Source organism: Lynx canadensis, chromosome D3, assembly GCF_007474595.2.
Source record: "Lynx canadensis isolate LIC74 chromosome D3, mLynCan4.pri.v2, whole genome shotgun sequence".
NCBI classification, from domain to species: domain Eukaryota; kingdom Metazoa; phylum Chordata; class Mammalia; order Carnivora; family Felidae; genus Lynx; species Lynx canadensis.
The window spans coordinates 53,333,053-53,353,716 of record NC_044314.2 but is presented as its reverse complement, the minus strand read 5'-3'; the positions used below and the strand labels follow the sequence as shown (position 1 = coordinate 53,353,716).

General features: G+C 37.2%; 1 protein-coding gene across 2 annotated transcripts in view; it reads right to left on the bottom strand.

Moving 5' to 3' along the window:
* Positions 1 to 20,664, bottom strand: part of SMCHD1 (structural maintenance of chromosomes flexible hinge domain containing 1) — a 158,691-nt gene that overhangs the window by 54,385 nt on the left and 83,642 nt on the right. For both annotated transcript variants that reach the window (XM_030335646.1, XM_030335647.1), the window contains 5 exons: positions 14,158 to 14,283; positions 11,854 to 11,933; positions 11,461 to 11,618; positions 9,775 to 9,890; positions 8,058 to 8,122 (listed from right to left, as the gene is read on the bottom strand). In XM_030335646.1, coding sequence (XP_030191506.1) covers positions 8,058 to 8,122; positions 9,775 to 9,890; positions 11,461 to 11,618; positions 11,854 to 11,933; positions 14,158 to 14,283 — 545 coding nt within the window. The remainder of the gene's footprint in view (positions 1 to 8,057; positions 8,123 to 9,774; positions 9,891 to 11,460; positions 11,619 to 11,853; positions 11,934 to 14,157; positions 14,284 to 20,664) is intronic.

The following is a 20,664-nucleotide window of genomic DNA, read 5'->3' as shown; positions in this document are numbered from 1 at the left end:
AAAACAAAATGGTCCTTCAATACAGTTAGTTTGGACATATTAATATAATAATAATTTTGACTCTACTGATGATGAGTTAAGGAATTTTAAAAATAAACCTTTTCCAAATCTTTCTCAGGATTTTGAGAAGACAAGGGAAGTAGGAAGCACCAGGAATTGGTCTCCCCTTCCAGAAAACAACTGTACTAGCAGAATAGGTCTGATGTAAGTTTGGAACTCTCAAAGTTACTGAAGACTAAGATAGTAAATTACAGTGAATTTCGATCAATTTCAGCTCTTAGCACAGAAGTAACTACTCATTCCCCCCTTCCCAGCCCGATGGCAGGCAGATGTATGTCCTTAGAGCAGTCTGTACACAGCTTTTAGGAGCCAGAGTGGGCAAAAAGGACCCTACCCCTCCAAATACTGGGGATCTGTGCTCTGCTGCCTCTGATCACAGAGGAGCAGACAAAAATGCAGACAGCCATTGTTCCTGCCCCAGCCCATACTTTGCAAGCCCCTCATTCTCCAGTTTAAGTAATGTCCAAGGGACTTAAAGGGCCAGCACTCTTTCCCTCTCTTCACTTTCTTTTTCCCTTTTAGGGAACCAGACATTAAAGGACATTCATAAACAACTGCACATATGGGGAAAATTAGAAAGTGACCACACATGCCCAGGGAAAGAATCAGAAAAAGACATGACAAGACTTCAAGTATACACCCAAGACCGATCTGTGACACACAGCCTGTAACAACTGAAAAAATAAACAAAAATAAAACCCAGCAAACCCCGGGTGAAGCAAAGAATATGAATTCCAGAGCTACCACATTATTAGCTTCAAATGTCTAGTTTTAACCAAAAAAACCACAAGGCAAAGAATCAAGAAAGTATGGGCCATTCAAAGGGAAAAAAATAAAAACAAAAACAAATGTTACTGAAAAATACCTGATGGCAAATATACTAGACAAGGACTTAAAAAACACCTGTCTTACAGATGCTCAAAGAACTGAAGGAAGATGTGGAGAAAATTCAGAAAGTGATGTATGAATAAAATGGAGATATTGATAAAGAAATAGAAAACCTAACAAGAAACCAAAAACAAATTCTGGAGCTAGAACAATAATGAAGTGAAAATTTCACTACAGGTATTCAAAGGCAGATTTGAGCAGGAAGAAGAATTAGTGAACTTGAAGACAATGGATATTAGAGTCTGAGGAACAGAAAGTCGAAAGGATTGAATAAAAGTGAACAGAACCTAAGGGACCACTGGGACACTAGCAAGTGTCCTCTCTTTCACCAGAGGAAGAGAGAATATTTTGAAGAATGGCTGAAAACTTAACAAGTTTGATGAAAGATACAAATATATATATAGAATATGCTCAAGAGATTCTGCATAAAATAGATTCAAAGATATACACACCAAGACACATTATCATCAAACTTACAAAAGACAAACAGAATACAAAATAGAATATGGAGAGCAGCAAGAAAGAAGTGAATCATTACATACAAGGGATCCTCAGTAAGCTGATCAGATTTCTCATCAGAAAGTCCCCCCAGAGCCAAAGCATAAGAGACTCTTAAAAACTGAGAACAGGGGCGCCTGGGTGGCGCAGTCGGTTAAGCGTCCGACTTCAGCCAGGTCACGATCTCGCGGTCTGTGAGTTCGAGCCCTGCGTCAGGCTCTGGGCAGATGGCTCGGAGCCTGGAGCCTGTTTCCAATTCTGTGTCTCCCTCTCTCTCTGCCCCTCCCCAATTCATGCTCTGTCTCTCTCTGTCCCAAAAATAAATTAAAAAAAAAAAAAAAACAAAAAAAACTGAGAACAAACTGAGGGTTGATGGGGGGGTGGGAGGGAGAGGAGGGCACCTTTTGGGATGAGCACTGGGTATTGTATGGAAACCAATTTGACAATAAATTTCATATACTGAAAAAAAAAAAAAAAAAGAAAGAAAGAAAGTCTCCCCTTCCATTTTTCTCTTTGCACAGGATCAGGCTTTCCCCACTAACTCTTTTCCTTTTTTTCTAGGGTTACTTCAACAAACAAATCAAAAGCACACCTGGTGGAAGGGTTTGCAGAGGACTGATCAGTGTGATAGAACAGCCAAAACGCAACAACAGATAGCATGCAACATACACCAGAAACACTTCCTGAAGGGTCAGGCCCTGGACAGTGTATGACCCCTTTTTAATATAGTACTTGCAGGTGCAGGACACATAACAAGCTATTAAAACACACAAAAGACACATACTTAGCCAAAATGATGAAAGGAAAGAATTCTCCCTTAAAGAAAAAGCAAGAAGAAATGACAGCCACAGAATTGTTCAAAACAGATATAAACAATGAATCTGAACAAAACTTTAGAATAACAGCCATAAGATTAATAGCTGGGCTTGAAAAAAGCATAGAAGACAGTAGAGAATCTATTGTTGCAGAGATCAAACTAAGACATAGTCACGATGAATTAAGAAATACTGTAAATGAGATGCAAAATAAACTAGCTACAGTGACAGTGAGGACAGAAGCAGCAGAGAGAATAGGTGAAATAGAAAATAAATGTATGGAAAAAGATGAAGCTGAAAAAAAGAGGGAAAGGAAATTACTAGACACAAGAGAGAATTAAAGAGCTAAGTGATTCCATGAACAAAACACTATCCATATCATAGAAGTTCCAGAAGAGGAGCAGGAGAAAGGGGCAGAAGTTTTATTTGAACAAATTATAGCCGAGAACTTCCCTAATCCAGGGAAGGAAACAGGCATCCAAATCCAAGAGACACAGAGAACTCCCTTCAAAATCAACAAAAACAGGTCAACACCATGACATATAGTGAAACTGGCAAAACACAAAGATAAAGAGAGAATTCTGGAAGCAGCTAGGGACAAATGGGCCTTACAAGGCAGACACATAAGGGTAGTTGCAGACTTGTCCAGTGAAACTTGGCAGGCCAGAAGGGAGTGGCAGAAAATATTCAATGTGCTGAATAAGAAAAATATGCAGTCAAGAATCCTTTATCCAGCAAGGCTGTCATTCAAAATAGAAGAGATAAAGGCTTTCCCGGATAAAAACTAAAGGATTTCATGACCACCAAACCAGCCCTGTAGGAGATCCTAAGGGGAATTCTGTGAGTGGAAAGCAGCAAAGACTACAAAGGACCAGAGACATCACCACAAACATGAAACCTACAGATAATACAACAGCACTACATCCATATCTTTCGATAATCACTGTGAATATAAATGGACTAAATGCCCCAATCAAAAGACACAGGATATCAGAATGGATAAGAAAACGAGATCCATTTATGTGCTGCCAAGAGACTCATTTTAGGCATGAGGATACCTGAAGATTGAGAATGAGGATGGAGAACCATCTAAGAGCCACCCAGGAGCCCCAAACAAACTAGATTTTAAAACAGACTGTAACAAGAGATGAAAAAGGGCACTCTATCATAATTAAGGGTCTACCCATCGAGAAGAGCTGACATTTGTAAATGTTTATGCCCCCACTATGAAAGCACCCAAATATATAATTATCACAAACATAAATAAATGTATAGATAATAGGGAACTTTAATACTCCACTTACAACAATGTACAGATCACCTAGGCAGAAAATCAACAAGGAAACAATGGCTCTGAAGGACACATTGGACCAGATGGACTTAACAGATATATTCAGAACATTTCATTCAGAACACACTCTTCTCAAGTACACATGGAACATTCTCCAAAACAGATCACATATTGCGTCACAAAACAGTTCTCAACAGGTACAGGAAGACTGAGATCATACCATGCATATTTTCAGGTCACACTATGAAACTTGAAATCAACCACAAGAAAAAATTTGTAAAGCCCCCAAAAACACAGAGGTTAAAAAACTAAAGAATGAATGGGTTAACAAGCAAATTAAAGAAGAAATTTAAAAACACATGGAAGCCAATGAAAATGAAACACAACAGTCCAAACACTTTGGGATGTAGAAAAGCACTTCTTAAGAGGAAAATACACTGCAATTCAGGCCTATCTTAAGAAGCAAGAAAGGTCCCAAATACACAACCTAACCTTACACGTAAAGGAGCTAGAAAAGGAACAAAAATAGAGCCTAAAGCCAGCAAAAGAAGGGAAATAATAAAGATTAGAGCAGAAATAAACAATGTAGAATCCAACAAAAACAAAAATAAAAACCCTCCAGCAGAATCAATGAAACTAAAAGCTGACTTTTTGAGAGAATAAACAAAATTGATAAACCACTAGCCAGACTTATCAAAAAGAGAAGAGAGGACCCAAATAGGTAACATCATGAATGTAAGAGGAGAAGTCACAACCAATACCACAGAAATACAAACAATTATAAGAGAATACTATGAAAAATTCTATGCCAAAAAACTGAACAATCTGAAAGAAATGGCAACACTCACACACTACCAAAACGCAAATGGGAAGAAACAGAAAATTTGAACAGGCCCGTAGCCAGAAAAGAAATTGAATCAGTTATCAAAAATCTCCCAAAAAGTAAGAGTCCTGGGCCAGATGCTTCCCAGGGGAATTCTACCAGACATTTAAAGCAGAGTTAATACTTATTCTTCTCAAACTGTTCTAAAAATACAAATGGAAGTAAAGCTTCCAAATTCACTCTATGAAGCCAGCATTACCTTGACTCCAAAACCAGACAAAGGCCCTAATAAAAAGGAGAATTACACGTCAACATCCCTGAGGAACATGTATGCAAAAATTCTCAAGGAGAACCTGGGTGACTCAGTCAGTTAAGCATCCGAGTTCAGCTCAGGTCTTATCTCGTGGTTCATGGGTTTGAGTCCTTCATTGGGCTCTGTGCTGACAGCTCAGAGCATGGAGCCTGCTTCTATGTCACCCTCTCACTCTGCCCCTCCCCCACTCATGCTCTGTCTCTCTCTCTCAAAAATAAACATTTAAAAATGTTTTTAAAAAATTCCCAACGGGGCGCCTGGGTGGCGCTGTCGGTTAAGCGTCCGACTTCAGCCAGGTCACGATCTCACGCTCCGTGAGTTCGAGCCCCGCGTCAGGCTCTGGGCTGATGGCTCAGAGCCTGGAGCCTGTTTCCGATTCTGTGTCTCCCTCTCTCTCTGCCCCTCCCCCGTTCATGCTCTGTCTCTCTCTGTCCCAAAAATAAATAAACGTTGAAAAAAAAAATTAAAAAAAAAAAAAAAAAAAAATTCCCAACAAGCTACTAGTAAACCGAATTCAACAGTAAATTAAAAGAATTATTTACTATGATCAAATGGGATTTATTCCTGAGCTGCAGGGCGGGTTCAATATTCACAAATCCAAAAACGTGCACATTAATAAAGGATAAGAACCGTATGATCCTCTCAATAGATGCAGAAAAAGCATTTGACAAAATACAGCATCCTTTCTTGACAAAAACCCTCAAGAACGTAGGGATACAAGGAACATACTTAACATCATAAAAGCCATATGTGAAAGGCCCACAGCTAATCATCATCCTCAATGGGAACAACAGAGTGCTTTCCCCCTGAGATTAGGAACACAACAGGGATGTCCACTGTCACCACTGTTGTTTAGCATAGTGTTGGAAGTCTAGCCTCAGCAGACAACAAAGTGAAATACAAGGCATACAAATTGGAAAGGAAGAAGTCAAACTTTCACTCTTCCAAGATGACACAATACTTAGTCTACATGGAAAACCCAAAAGACTCCACCAAAAAAACTGCTAGAGCTGATCCATGAATTCAGCAAAGTCGCAGGATGTTAAATCAAAGTACAGAAATCGGTTGCATTTCTATACACCCATAATGAAGGGAAAGAGAGATTATATTAGGTAATTGATCCCATTTACAATTGCACCAAAAAACGTAAAATACCTAGCAATAAACAATAGAAAGCTTATGAAAGAAATTGAAGAAGACACAAAGAAATGGAAAAACATTCCATGCTCATGGATTAGAAGAACAAATATCGTTAAAATGTTGATACTATCCAAAGCCATCTACACATTCAATACAATCCCTATCAAAATAACACCAGCATTCTTCTCAGAGCTAGAACAAACAATCCTAAAATTTGTATGGAACCACAAAAGACCCCGAATAGCCAAAGTAATGTTGAAAAAGAAAGCCAAGGCAGAAAGCATCACAAACCCAGACTTTAACTGGTATTACAAAGCTATAATCATAAGGACAATTATGGTATTGACACAAAACAGACACATAGATCAATGGAATAGAGAACCCAGAAACAGACCCACAAATATGTGGCCAACTAATCTTTGACAAAGCAGGGAAGAATATTCAATGGAAAAAAAAGACAGTCTCTTTAGTAAATGGTGCTGGGAGAACTGGACAGCGACATGCAGAAGAATGAAAATGGACCACTTTCTTACACCATATACAAAAATAAATCCAAAATGGATGAAAGACCTAAATGTGAAACAGGAAATAATCAAAATCCTAGAAAACAGGCAACAACCTCTCTGACCTCAGCTGCAGCAATTTCTTATTGACAGGTCTCCAGAGTCAAAGGAAACAAAAGCAAAAATGAACTACTGAGACGTCATCAAGATAAAAAGCCTTCTGCACAGCAAAGGAAACAATCAGCAAAATTAAAAGGCAACCAATGGAATGGGAGAAGATATTTGGAAATGATGTATCAGATAAAGGATTAGTATCCAAAATCTATAAAGAACTTACCAAACTCAACATCCAAAAAACCCACAAATGATCCAGTGAAGAAATGGGCAAAAGACAGGAATAGACGCTTTTCGAAAGAAGACATCCAGATGGCACACAGACATATGAAAAGATGCTCAACACTGCTCATTATCAGAGAAATACAAATCGAAACCACAATGAGATACCAAATGACACCTGTCTGAATGGCTAAAATTAACTCAGGAAACAACAGATGTTGGCAAGATATGGAGAAAGGAGAACACTTTTGCACTGTTGGTGGGAATGTAAACTGGTGCAGTCACTTTGGAAAACACGGGGAGGTTCCTCAAAAAATTAAACAGAACTACCCTATGACCCAGCAATTCCAGTACTAGGAATTTATTCAAAGGATACAAAAATGCTGATTCAAAGGGGCACATGAACATCACTGTTTATAGCAGCACTATCAACAATAGCCAAATTATGGAAAAAGCCCAAATGTCCATCAACATATCTATCTATCTATCTATCTATCTATCTATCTATCTATCTATCTATATATGGAATACTACTCGGTGATGAAAAAAATGAAATCTTGCCATTTGCAACAATGTGGATGGAACCATAGGATATTAGGCTAAGTGAAATAAGTTAGAGAAAGACAGATATCACATGATTTCACTCATAGGTAAACTGGAGAAACTAAAAGATGATTATAGGGGAAGGGAAGCAAAAATAAGATACGAACAGAGAGGGAGGCAAACCATAAGAGACTGTTAAATACAGAGAACTGAGGTTTAATGGGGGTGTGGGGGGTGAGGGGTGGGGAAAATGGGTGATGGACATTAAGGAGGGCACTTGTTGGGATGAGCACTGGGTGTTATATGTAAGTCATCAATCACTGGATTCTACTACTGAAGCCAAGAGTACACTGTACTTTAACTAACTTGAGGAAAAAAAAAAAAAAAAAAAAGCAAACAATTTTCATATTTCACAGCAGAGGTCCAGAAAACAAAAGCAACAATTCAAGTGAATTCAATCCAAAGTAATTTAGTAAAACTAAAAAAAAAAAAAAAAAAACCAAAAACAAAACTAGTTCAGTTACCTATTTTACTTCATACCTTTTAAGTTTTGAACTATAGAAATGTATATATTATAAAGTGCTCTGGCAACATAATGTAAATTTTTCTGATCCTAGTTTTGAAAGTTAATATAACCATCACAACAATCCTTCCCCAAACCATTTTACAAAGCTTACAAACAAAATACTTATTTTCTCAAAATAATTCCTGAGAAAAATTAAAACACTAACATTTTCTTTTCAATCATAAATTACTTTTCCCCCAGCTGAGCCAGACAAACATCATCAAGGCTGAAATCACTTTATAACAAATTATGCATAAAAATATGAAATGACTTGAGAAGTACCTGAAGTAGAAGCAGCCATCTTCTTTGTCATTATCTTTTATTTTATTACAACTAAATGTTTCTGCCTAGAAAGGAAGTAGGAGAGAAGGAGGGGAGGGAGAAATCAGGATGAAACCTTTATATTTCCACTAAACGCAAATAACAGATCACATCTGGATTTATAAATACATACACACACAGCTATACATATATATCTTTACAATGCATTAAAATTAAAACAATTTTTTTTTACATTTATTTATTTTTGAGAGAGCATGAGCAGGGGAAGGGCAGAGAGAAAGGGAAACAGAATCAGAAGCAGGCTCCAGGCTCCGAGCTGTCAGCACAGAGCCCAATGTGGGGCTTGAACTCACGAACCATGAAATCACAACCCGAGCCAAAGTCGGATGCTTAACCGACTGAGCCACCCAGGCGCCCCTACAATGCATTTAAGATTCAATAATGAGATTAATCATGGGGACAACCATTAAAAAAAATTTTTTTTAATGTTTATTTTTGAGAGAGAGAGACAGAGTGTGAGCAGCAAAGGAGCATAGACAGAGGGAGACACAGAATCTGAAGCAGTCTCGAGCCTCTGAGCTGTCAGCACAGAGCCTGACTCAGGGCTTGAACCCATGAACCGTGAGATCATGACCTCAGCTGAAGTCGGATGCTTAACTGATTGAGCCACCCAGGCACCCCTGTGACATACCATGTAAAAGGTACACAAAAGATCTCTGTGGGGGTGACATGGTAATAGCAGCCTGATGGGACTGACAGTATAAATTAAGGAATCTAGTTAAAGCTCCATGTGGCTACTAAGCACTTGAAATATATCTGGATCAAACTGAAAGGTGGTGTAAGCATAAAATACACACGAAATTTCAAAGACTGGTAACATAAAAGAATGTAAAATCTCATTAATAAACTTTAAATACTGAGTACATGTTTAAATGATAACTTGATGTTAGGTTAAAACTACTTTAAAATTAATTTTACTTCTTTCTTTTTACTCTTTTAATGTATCCACTAGAAAAATATAAATATTATGTGTGACTTGTATTATATTTCTATTGGAGTGTGCTGCTTAGACCCTCAACTATTCTCACCACTCTACCCTCCCTCCTGTAACCTGTAAGTGTATCATCACATCTCTTTACTGTCTCATTTTATATATTATCTCTTAGTGGTATTTAACAGTGCCACTGTCCTTTAGAATTTTTTTAAATGTTTATTTAATTTTGAGAGAGAGAGAGAGAGAGAGAGAGAGAGAGAGGAGAGGGAGGGAGGGAGACAGAGAGAGGGAGAGGGAGGGAGGTAGGGACGGATGGAGAGAGAGACAGACACAGAATCCAAAGCAGGCTCCAGGCTTCGAGCTGTCAGCACAGAGCCTGACACAGGGCTCGAACTCACAAACTGCAAGATAATGACCTGAGCTGAAGTCCGCTGCTTAACTGACTGAGCCACCCTGGTGTCCCTGTCCTTTAGGTAATTTTAAAGTGTAAAATATCTTAAAGTTCAAGGAATATCACAATGTAGGCTACTCTTTTTCAAAAGAATCAACACTTAATTTTGAAACATATTCTAATATACTCATATATACATACATATCTCAAGTAATGAAGTGGGTTAATGTGTAGTTCTTCAGTATATACAGACTGCATTCTTGCATTAAATTACATTTAAGTTAAATGTAAGAGTTAATTTTAACTTCTAAAAATGCTTCCCCAGAACTTACATTTGCTGGTGGTCGGTTCCCACTGTTAGACAGCTGCCACATTTTCATGGAAATACGTGCTGGATTAATATTTTTGATGATACTGTCATCTTCAGAAATAACAGTAATCATAAAATCTGTCATGGTGAATATTAAAAAATTATTTCCTAGTCCACTTAATGAATTTGGTTAAATAACCGTACGTCTTAAAGTGTACATTTTGTTTAAATGTTAATAATGAAATTCTGAAGAAAACAAAACCATTCTGTAATCAGCATTCCCCAATAATCTGTCTATAAAAATGTATTAATCCTGACAGACAACTCTAATGCTAAATCTCTTCCAGAAATCTAACACATACATCTTTACTATTATTAATCCTTTGCCTTATTTTCACAATCTGCCTTGCTAGAAGTTCTACCATGCAAGACCAAAAAGGTTAGACTGTGGATACTCAGCAACACAGAATAAGGCAACTGGTCATAAATCCATGTGCTTTATGTATTCTGAGAATTCAGTGTATATTTTACGGTTTTATTCACTTGGCACCCATATGATGGGTATAATTTTTTAAAGTTTTGCGTACTTAGAGGGAGGGAGGGAAGGAGGGAGAGAGAGAGAAAGTGCAAGTGTGCACAAGCATGTGAGTGGGGGAGGGGCAGAAGGGGGGAGAGGGGGAGAGTGACGGAGGGAGGGGGAGTGATGGAGGGAGGGGGAGAGACGGGGAGAGAGAGAGAGAGAGAAAGAGAGAGAAAATGAATGAATGAATCAATGAATCCCAAGCAGGCTCCGCACCAGCAGCTTAGAGACTAACGTGGGGCTAGAACCCACAAACCGTGAGATCATAACCTGAGCTGAAACCAAGAGTAGGATGCTCAACCGACTGAGCCACCCAGGCACCCCTGATGGATATAGTTTTTTAATGACAGGAAATAGGTCTTACCTCTTGAAACAGACTTAAAATTATGAGTATAAAGGCTATGTATATATGTAACAATTATTAAAAACTATTAATTTTATAATCTAAACTTTTTGGTCTGCTTGTTTCTACTGCTTATAACTATGTATAGGAATTCATCCCTTTAAGAAAACAAAGTCTTCAAGAAAATTACCCATATAAAGTAAATACCATTTCCTATTGAAAACAGGAAGACTACACTGCCAGACTACACTGAAATTATCTGCTTACTTAAGTGTTTTCTACAGTAGACAGAACTCATTGGCAATTGTTGTATTCATTATTGGAACCAAGAGCCCAATACAGTGTCTGGACATCGCAGGTATTTAGGAAATGTTTTTTGTTCTGAAATAGCTTTAATAATAAATTCTGATGTTTTCATCCAAATTAAGTTAAAGAATCCTGGTTCTATTTGGTTGAAGATGACATTACAACCTATTTAATAGAACTGCCACAGTTCTTGCCATCCTCCTTTTGCAGAACTTCACAATCCAGTGAATGAACAAACACAAACTCCATAACCACAGGCTCTCAGCTTATGTACAAACTTTCCGTTCATTCTTGACCATTAAGCAAATGTACAATAGAGATGAAAGAAGATATAGTTAAATCAAACATTTTCTTTGCCATTTAAAATGCTATGCAGGCTTGTTTTTTATCATGCTGAATATCTAAAATAAATAATTTATTCCACTAGTGTAAAATGCAATTATCATTACAAATCTATTTGAAATTTGTGACTTACTCACCAGTGAAAATACCCCCTGCTAAAAAGGAAGCATCTTTGTCATATTTAATATTGAGACGAATAGGTTTTTCAGGGTCCGGAAGAATCATTAACTTAATTATAGGTCCTTCTATGTTACTTTTGTTATAAATGGCTCTAACCTGCATCACATGTTCTCCTCTAACAGGAGGGAGAAAAAAGAGAGACAAAGAGTTCTAATTACATTATAGTTATAGCTTAAAAATTAGGACAACTTATACAAAGTTAAACTCATTTACAAAATGTCTCTACTCCTGTTCAGTTCCATCTACTACCTAACACTAAATAGAAGGCTAATTATTACTCTTAACTTCGGCAAGGAATAAGAAAACTCAATTTTTATATGACTAATAATTATCAAACTTTTGGTTCTTACCTAGGGGCATAAACACTGAACACTCCCAAATTAGCCCTGCCCCTTTCATCTGTTTTATGTTGTTGGTTTGAAGGAGTAAGCTAAAAACAAAACAAAACAAAACGGTTAATTAGACAATTCTAGAGAACAAATTCTTTTCCCCTATTACAATGTTCTTTTCCTCCATTACTATTTTAAAATTTGTACTTGCACACACTTCTACAATCTTTGATTTCCTAATCTGAACTAGTAGAAATAATGTAATATATAATTACTTAACCCAAAGGACAACTTCTCATCTTGATCAATTAAACTATAATTTAGTGTATTTCAGTTACTAAGTTGCAGAATTCAATGCTCACTGCTTCAACAGCAATGATATTTCAAGTGAAGGTTGGTTATACAAACACTGAAGGTACATTCCAAAATAGGGGCTGAGGAGGTGGGGTGGGGGAATGGCACAGGTGAAATAAACATAAATATACATTTAAGTCAAGGCATCAAGATAACATGTCCATTGTTACTCATCTTTCTCCTCATGTTTACTCAGACGTGTTCCTTAGACCTCTGTTGCAACACTATCTTCTTAGTGACAACCAAGCTTTCACTTTCCAATGAATAAAAATCAATGGTACTCATCACTGGTTAAAAGAATCTCTCAGCCTTCTACAAATACTTCTGTGAAACTAGACTAATATTCTTATTTGTGGTAGAAAATAATCAGTTTAACTCTCCTAAACGCAAACACTGACAACAAAAGTGAATTTGTAAACTGTTGTAGCAGGATATCAGACTCTTTCCTAAGCTCTGATGTCCATTTCTGCTTAATGGAACCTAAAAGTTAGGTAATATGGTAGGTACATGCAAAAAAGCAACAGGCGAAAATGAGAAGGCACAATCAAAATGACAAAATAAATTCATTTATTTTACTTATCTCATTTACCCTTTGATCCATTTACCTCTCAACTCATCTTTCTCAAAGTATTTCTTCCATCTGGGTCCTAAATTCTTGTTGCTAAGCCCAAGAAGCATGTCTTCTACTTCCGGGTGTATAGCAGCAATACCACAGTCTTTCTTAACAGAAAGACTGACCCTAACTATTTTACTATGAAAATAAGTCTATGTGGATCCCAAGCCATTCTTGGCATTTTAATTTCCCATATGACTTTTAAGATCAACGTGTCAGGTCCTAGAAACCTGTTACGAGTTCTTATTGAATTAATGGATTATTTTTAAAACAACTGAACATTTACATAATCTCAACTGTTTTTATCCACTAAAATGATAAAATGTTCATAGAAGGATACTTAAACCTGGCTGAAGACAACCCCAGGAATTGTCTCTGTGCTGCCTGGTAACAACCTGACTGGGACAAATTAATTGACTTCATCAGGAGGGACTATGTCACAATACAACTTTGCAAGGGACAAGCAGCTTCTCCCATTTCCCCTCACAGGAGGGCCTCCAACTCTGTACCAGGCACCCCAAGTTCCCACTAGAACCCAAGAAGCTGGCAATCCCAGTGCTCGTGTAAACAGGTGGTACCTAATCTAGGACTTCTTGGTATTAAGCACAATGTTTGCCCCCAAACATTACAAGGCGATACTCATGCTTGCCCCATATCCTAGAATATAACTCAGTATAAGTCTAGCAGCTATGCCCAGGCCCTGGTAGCACTCCATAAGGTATGGAGGACAGGTACTCACATGATGCTTTTTGATCACCTTTAGCTTAAGTTTCCCAAGTAATGCCTATTCCTTAACCCATATTGTAGGCCACTATATTTGCCTTTACTCACTTTCTCAGTGTCATCTATTCATTCTAATCTGAAATCCAAATACATACTAGTATTGAAAGAATCATAACTGGGGCGCCTGAGTGGCTCAGTCGGTTAAGCGGCCAACTTCGGCTCAGGTCGTGATCTCGCGGCCCGTGAGTTCAAGCCCCGCGTCGGGCTCTGTGCTAACAGCTCAGAGCCTGGGGCCTGTTTCAGATTCTGTGTCTCCCTCTCTCTGACCCTCCCCCGTTCATATTCTGTCTCTCTCTGTCTCAAAAATAAATAAGCGTTAAAAAAAAAAAATTAAAAAAAAAAAAGGAAAGAATCATAACTGTAGAATACTGCCCCTTATTACATTGCTTGCAAGATATGAAGTTTAGTTCCTCAAAATAATTATGAAAAATCTTTAAGGTGATTTAAACTAAGCAATAATCAAGGTTATGTAAGACTATGTGTTTAAAAATATGACATCTATCTAATAACATTATGACAATGAAACCCAAAATTTTAAGTAGATGAAAATTATGTAAGGATGTTTTAAAACTTACCTTTAAATTGTTAGCTTTCACAAGACTTATTTTGACCTGTGGTACAGGTGCTGGATTGTCCCACTGATCACAAAGTTGAACAATGAGAGGATTCTGTAATTCTCTTCCATTAATCACTGGAATGGACTAAAACAGGTATAAATATTTTCAAAATCATTAAAGCATATGTGCCAAATGATATAATTACTACTTGTACACTTATTAAATGATCACTTAATTTATCTTGGTTCTAGTCACAAATGGCTTCTTCATCTATTAAAATAAACTTCTGAAAGTGAATTATATTGTCACCAGTGATCATCATCTTATAGAAGTAATTAATAATAAAAGTTCAAAAAAAAAGCATTTGACATTATGGCTTTTAACACATCCTTAAAAGTTACATATTAGAATGACTTCAATGGGGGCATCTGGGTGGCTCAGTCGGTTGAGTGTCTGACCATTGATTTTGGCTCAGGTCATGATCTCATGGTTCATGAGATCAAGCCCCATGCTGGGCTCTGTGCTGACAGTGTGGAGTCTACTTGGGATTCTCTCTCTCCCTCTATATTTCCCTCCTGCAACTCACACACAGTCTCTCTCTCCCTTTTCCTCCTTCTCAAAAATAAATAAATAAGCATTTAAAAAAAAAGGAATTACTTAAAAGCTTATCTTAGGTTCTCAGATTTAGCATTGGCTGTCTATGGTTTAGCTCCTCTGTCAAGGACAAGCACTCAGGCACTTTACATGAAGCAGTAATACACAGCTTTCTACCACTCATTAAACAGGACTAGAAAAGAGAGGGAAACAAACAAGAGACTCTTAATGATAGAGAAAAGACATATATATGGGTTGACGGAGGGAGGTGGGTGCAAGATGGGCTAGAGTGGTACTTAACGAAGACACTTATGATGAGCACTGGGTGTTGTATGTAAGTGATGAATCACTGAATTTTACTCCTGAAACCAATATTGTACTGTATGTTAACTAAATAAAATTTAAATTAAAAAAAAGAAAATACATACAAACATACGTACATAAATAGAACTAGTTGCTGATAATCTATACAAAAACGCTTGTTTTTTTCCTCCATGTAACGGCTATGTAATTTTGGGAATTTGCTTGTTGACCTATTTGTACTGAACATATCAAAGGAAACACACTGCCTAGCAAGAAACCTGATGAAGTTCCAATCTTATGTATCATATTTTAAAAGCTGAAAAACAGATTGGAGAGAACTGACTAGTGAAAAAGTAAAGCTGATTTATCATCTCTTTCCTATTAATAATGTTTCCTCTGCTTCCTCCAAGCCCCACTTTACTAGAGGTAGTTGGTTCAAATTAGGAGGTTGCTAAAAGTGGGGAAAATACTAATGTGTTTTGGATAGGACTTAATTTTTCTTAAAAAAAGAACTTTAAGACTAGTTTAGTTAAAATGCTTAACGATCACAAATTTTACATGGCTATAGTTGACTATATTCCATCTGCCAAAGTTTATTAAAAGCCTGAATTTAAAAAATCAATGACAGTTTCCAAATGCAAACATTATCATGGTACTTTATTCCTAAACACATTGTCTACCCATCACACAGTAATTACTTTTAAAGAATATTCTTTAATAAATGACTTGTAGCCTAAACTGTTAGTCACAGAGTTGTCTGAGAGAAAGGGGGGGGGGGGGGGGGGGGAAGTATCCAAAATCTAATGTTCATAATTACAAACCTCTACCACTTTCTAGTATTGGAATGTAACAATGTTTCAGGATTTCAGTTTCCTCATTTATAAAATAAGAATGTTAAAAAGTGCGTAATGTTAAGACTAAATGAAAGAACATATGTGTATATTAATGTAACATTTATACGTTTTTTTCTATTTATCAGATAGGTGTTAAATTAGTTCCCCTTTTCCACTTCAGATCCTATTAGGGGGAAGGTAGGGTCAAGAATTAATTAGGACCTAACAGATACATTCAGAACATTTCATCCTAAAACAGCAGAATACATATTCTTCTCTAGTGCATATGGAATATTCTCCAGAATAGATCACATCCTGGGTCACACAAATCAGTCCTCGATAGATATAAAAAGATCAAGATCATACCATGCATATTTTCAGATCACAATGCTATGAAACTTGAAATTAACCAAAGGAAAAAATACATGGAGGTTAAAGAACATCTTACTAAAGAATGAACGGGTTAACCAGGAAATTGAAAAAGAGATTAAAAAAAAAATACATGGAAGCCAATGAAAATGAAAACACGACAGTCGAAACCCTGTGGGATACAGCAAAGGCAGTCCTAAGAGGAAAGTACATTGCTATTCAGGCCTATCTCAAGAAGCAAGAATGGTCTCAAATACACAACCTAACCTCACGCCTAAAGGAGCTACAAAAGCAGCAGCAAATAAAGTCTAAAACAAGCAGAAAAAGGAAAATAATAAAGATAACAGCAGAAATAAATGATATAGAAACAAAAAAACCCAGTAGACAGATCAATGAAATTGAAGACTAGTTCTTTGAAAAGAATAAATAAAATTGATAAACCACTAGCCAGGCGTATCAAAAAGACAGGACCCACAAAGATAAAAATCAGTAACAAAAGAGGAGAGATCACAACCAACACCACAGAAATACAAACAGTTGTTAATACTATGAAAAATTTTATGCCAACAAACTGGGCAATCTGGAAGAAATGGACACACACGACCAAAATTCAAATGATAATAGAAAATTTGAACAGGCCCACAGCCAGCAAAGAAACTGAATCAGTTATCAAAAATCTCCCAACAAAGAGTCCTGGGCCAGATGGCTTCCCAGGGGAATCCTATCAGATGCTTAAAGCAGAGTTAATATCTATTCTTCTCAAACTGTTCCAGAAAATAGAAACGGAAGGAAAGCTTCCAAACTCATTCTACGGAGCCAGCATTACCTTGATTCCAAAAACAAAGACCCCAATAAAAAGGAAAGTTATAGGCCAATATCCCTGATGAACCTGGATGCAAAAATTCTCAACAAGATACTAGGCAAATCAAATTCAACAGTATGTTAAAAGATTTATTCATTGGGGTGCCTGGGTGGCTCAGTTGGTTAAGCATCCAACTTTGAATCAGGACATGATCTCACAGTTCATGGGTTCGAGCCCTGCATCAGTCTCTGTGCTGACAGCTCAGAGCCTGGAGCCTGCTTGTGATTCTGTGTCTCCCTCTCTCGCTGCCCCTCTCCCACTTGTGCTCAGTCTCTCCCTCCCTCTCAAAAATAAACATTAAAAAAAAGAATTTTCATTATAATCAAATAGGATTTACTCCTGGGCTGCAGGACTGGTTCAATATTCACAAATCCAACAACCTGATACACAACATTAATAAAATAAAGGATAAGAAACCTATGATCCTCTCAATAGATACAGAAAATGCATCTGACAGGAGCGCCTGGGTCACTCAGTTGGTTGAGCGACCGACTTCAGCTCAGGTCATGATCTCGCAGTTTGTGAGTTTGAGCCTCGTGTCGGGCTCTGTGCTGACAGCTCAGAGCCGAGCCTACTTCAGATTCTATGTCTCCCCCTCTCTCTACCCCTTCCCTACTCACGCTCTGTGTCTCTCTGTCTCTTAATAATAAATAAACATTAAAAAAAAAAAAAGAAAGAAAGAAAATGCATCTGACAAAATACAGCACCCTTTCTTGATAAAAACCCTCAAGAAAGTGGGATAGACAGAACATATCTCAACATCACAAGGCCTTATATGAAAGGCCCACAGCTAACTATCATCCTCAATGGGGAAAAACTGAGTGCTTTCCCCCTAAGGTCAGGAACACAACAAGGATGTCCACTGTCACAACTGTTGTTCAACATAGTACTGGAAGTCGTAGCCTCAGCAGTCAGACAACAAAATAAATAAAAGGCATACAAATTGGCAAGGAAGAAGTCAAACTTTCACTCTTCCAAGATGACAAGATACTTACTCTACATGGAAAACCCTAAAAACTCCACAAAAAAAACTGCTAGAGCTCATACATGAATTTAGCAAAGTTGCAGGATATAAAATCAAAGAAATAGAAATTGGCTGCATTTCTATACACCAATAACGAAGCAACAGAAAGAGATATCAGGAAATTGATCCCATTTGTAACTGCAGCAAAAACCATAAGATACCTAAAAATCAACCTAACCAAAGACGTTGATTTGGATCTGTACAGTGAAAACTACAGAAAGCTTATGTAAGAAACTGAAGAAGATGCAAAGAAATGGGAAAACATTCCATGCTCAAGGATCAGAAGAACAAATATTGCTAAATGTCGATAAAGTAATCTACACATTCAATGCAATCCCTATCAAAATAACACCAGCATTCTTCACAGAGCTAGATTCACAGAGCTATAATTCTAAAACTTATAGGGAACCACAGAAAATCCCAAACAGCCAAAGTAATGTTGAAAAAGAAAACCAAAGATGGAGGCATCACAATTCCGGACTTTGAGCTGTATTACAAAGCTGTAATCATCAAGACAGTACGGTACTGGCACAAAAACATACAGATCAATGGAACAGAATAGAGAACCCAGAAAGGAACCCACAAATGTAAGGCTAACTAATCTTTGACAAAGCAGGAAAGAGTATCCAATGGAAAAAAGACAGTCTCTTTAGCAAATGGTGCTGGGAAAACTGGACAGCGACATGAAAAATGAAACTGGACCACTTTCTTACACCATATACAAAATAAATCCAAAATGGATGAAAGACCTAAATATGAGACAGGAAATAATCAAAATCCTAGAGAAGAAAACAGGCAAAACCTCTTTGACCTCGGCCAGAGCAGCTTCTTACTAGACACATCACCAAAGGCAAGGGAAACCGAAGCAAAAATGAACTACTGGGACCTCCTCAAGATAAAAAGCTTCTGCACAGCAAAGGAAACAGTCAACAAAACTAAAAAGCAACTGATGGAATGGGAGAAGATATTTATAAATCATGTACTGGATAAAGGGTTAGTATCTAAAATCTATAAAGAACTTACCCAACTCAACACCCCAAAAAACAAATAATCCAGTGAAAAAAATGGGCCAAAGACATGAATGGATACATTTCCCAAGAAGACATCCAGATGGCACACAGACACATGAAAAGATGCTCAATCTCACTCATCATCACAGAACTACAAATCAAAACCACAATGAGATACCACCTCACACCTGTCAGAACGGCTAAAATAAACAACTCAGGAAACAACAGATGTTGGTGAGGATGTGGAGAAAGGGGGACAGTTCCTGTTAAGCAGGAATGCAAACTGATCCAGCCTCTCTGGAAAACAGTACGAAGGTTCATCAAAAAATTAAAAATACAACTACCCTGTGACCCAGCAACTGCACTACTTGGTATTTATTCAAAGGATAGAAAAATGCTGATTCTAAGGGGCACATGCACTCCAATGTTTATAGCAGCACTATCAACAATAGCCAAAGTTTGGAAAGAGCCCAAATGTCCATTGACTGATGAATGGATAAGATGATGTGGTATATATACACTCTGGAATTATTACTTGGTGGTCAAAAAAAAAAATGAAATCTTGCCATTTGCAACAACATGGCTTAGGCTAAGAGAAATAAGTCACTCAAAGAAAGACAAATATCACATGATTTCACTCATGTGGAATTTAAGAAACAAAACAGATGAACACAGGGGAAGGGAAGGAAAAATAAGATAAAAAAAAAAAAAAGAGAGGGAGGCAAACAATAAGAGACTCTTAAATACAGAGCACAAACTGAGGGCTGCTGGAGGGGAGGTGGGTGAGGGGACAGCTAAGCAGATAATGGGAATTAAGGAGGGCACTTGCTGGGATGAGCACTGGGTGTTATATGTATGTAAGTGATGAATCACTGGATTCTACTCCTGAAACGAATTACTACACTGTATTGTTAACTAACTTGAGCTTAAATAAATTTTTTAAAAACAGAATTAGGAAATTTTAGGAATACCAGACATTCGGTGATTACTTTTACAGCCTTATCTACATATAACCATTTCTCTAACATAATGAGAAATGAGTTTTTTTAAAGCTTCTGGATTTCTATGGTATCTGCAAATTAATCTTCTAAAAATCTTTTGAGTTAAACTGTCATTATTTTTGACATTCCCCAACACAAATCCATATAAAAAGATGAACATGTTAACATTTTTTCCACCTCAAAGGTAAACAATTATTTCATAATGTCATCAACCAACAAATCCTTTATTGACTTCATTAAACACAAAGTGTATTACTTATGTAGTATAAATGCTCCCAAATAAAAAAGCACTGGCTTTACAGTAAAACTCCTCAATCAACACATTACAGAAAAAAATTTTAGAGCTCACTGTCACCACTTGTTTATCTATTTTAAACTCACAAACCAAAAAGAGCCATCTCAAACTAGACCACAGATAATGTACACTTTTCTTAGGTGATGTACTCCTTTAAAAGTATTAATTTCATCCATAACCAAGGTGATAAGCTCATCTTCCTTGAGAAAAGTATGTAAGCTGTCATACCAACAG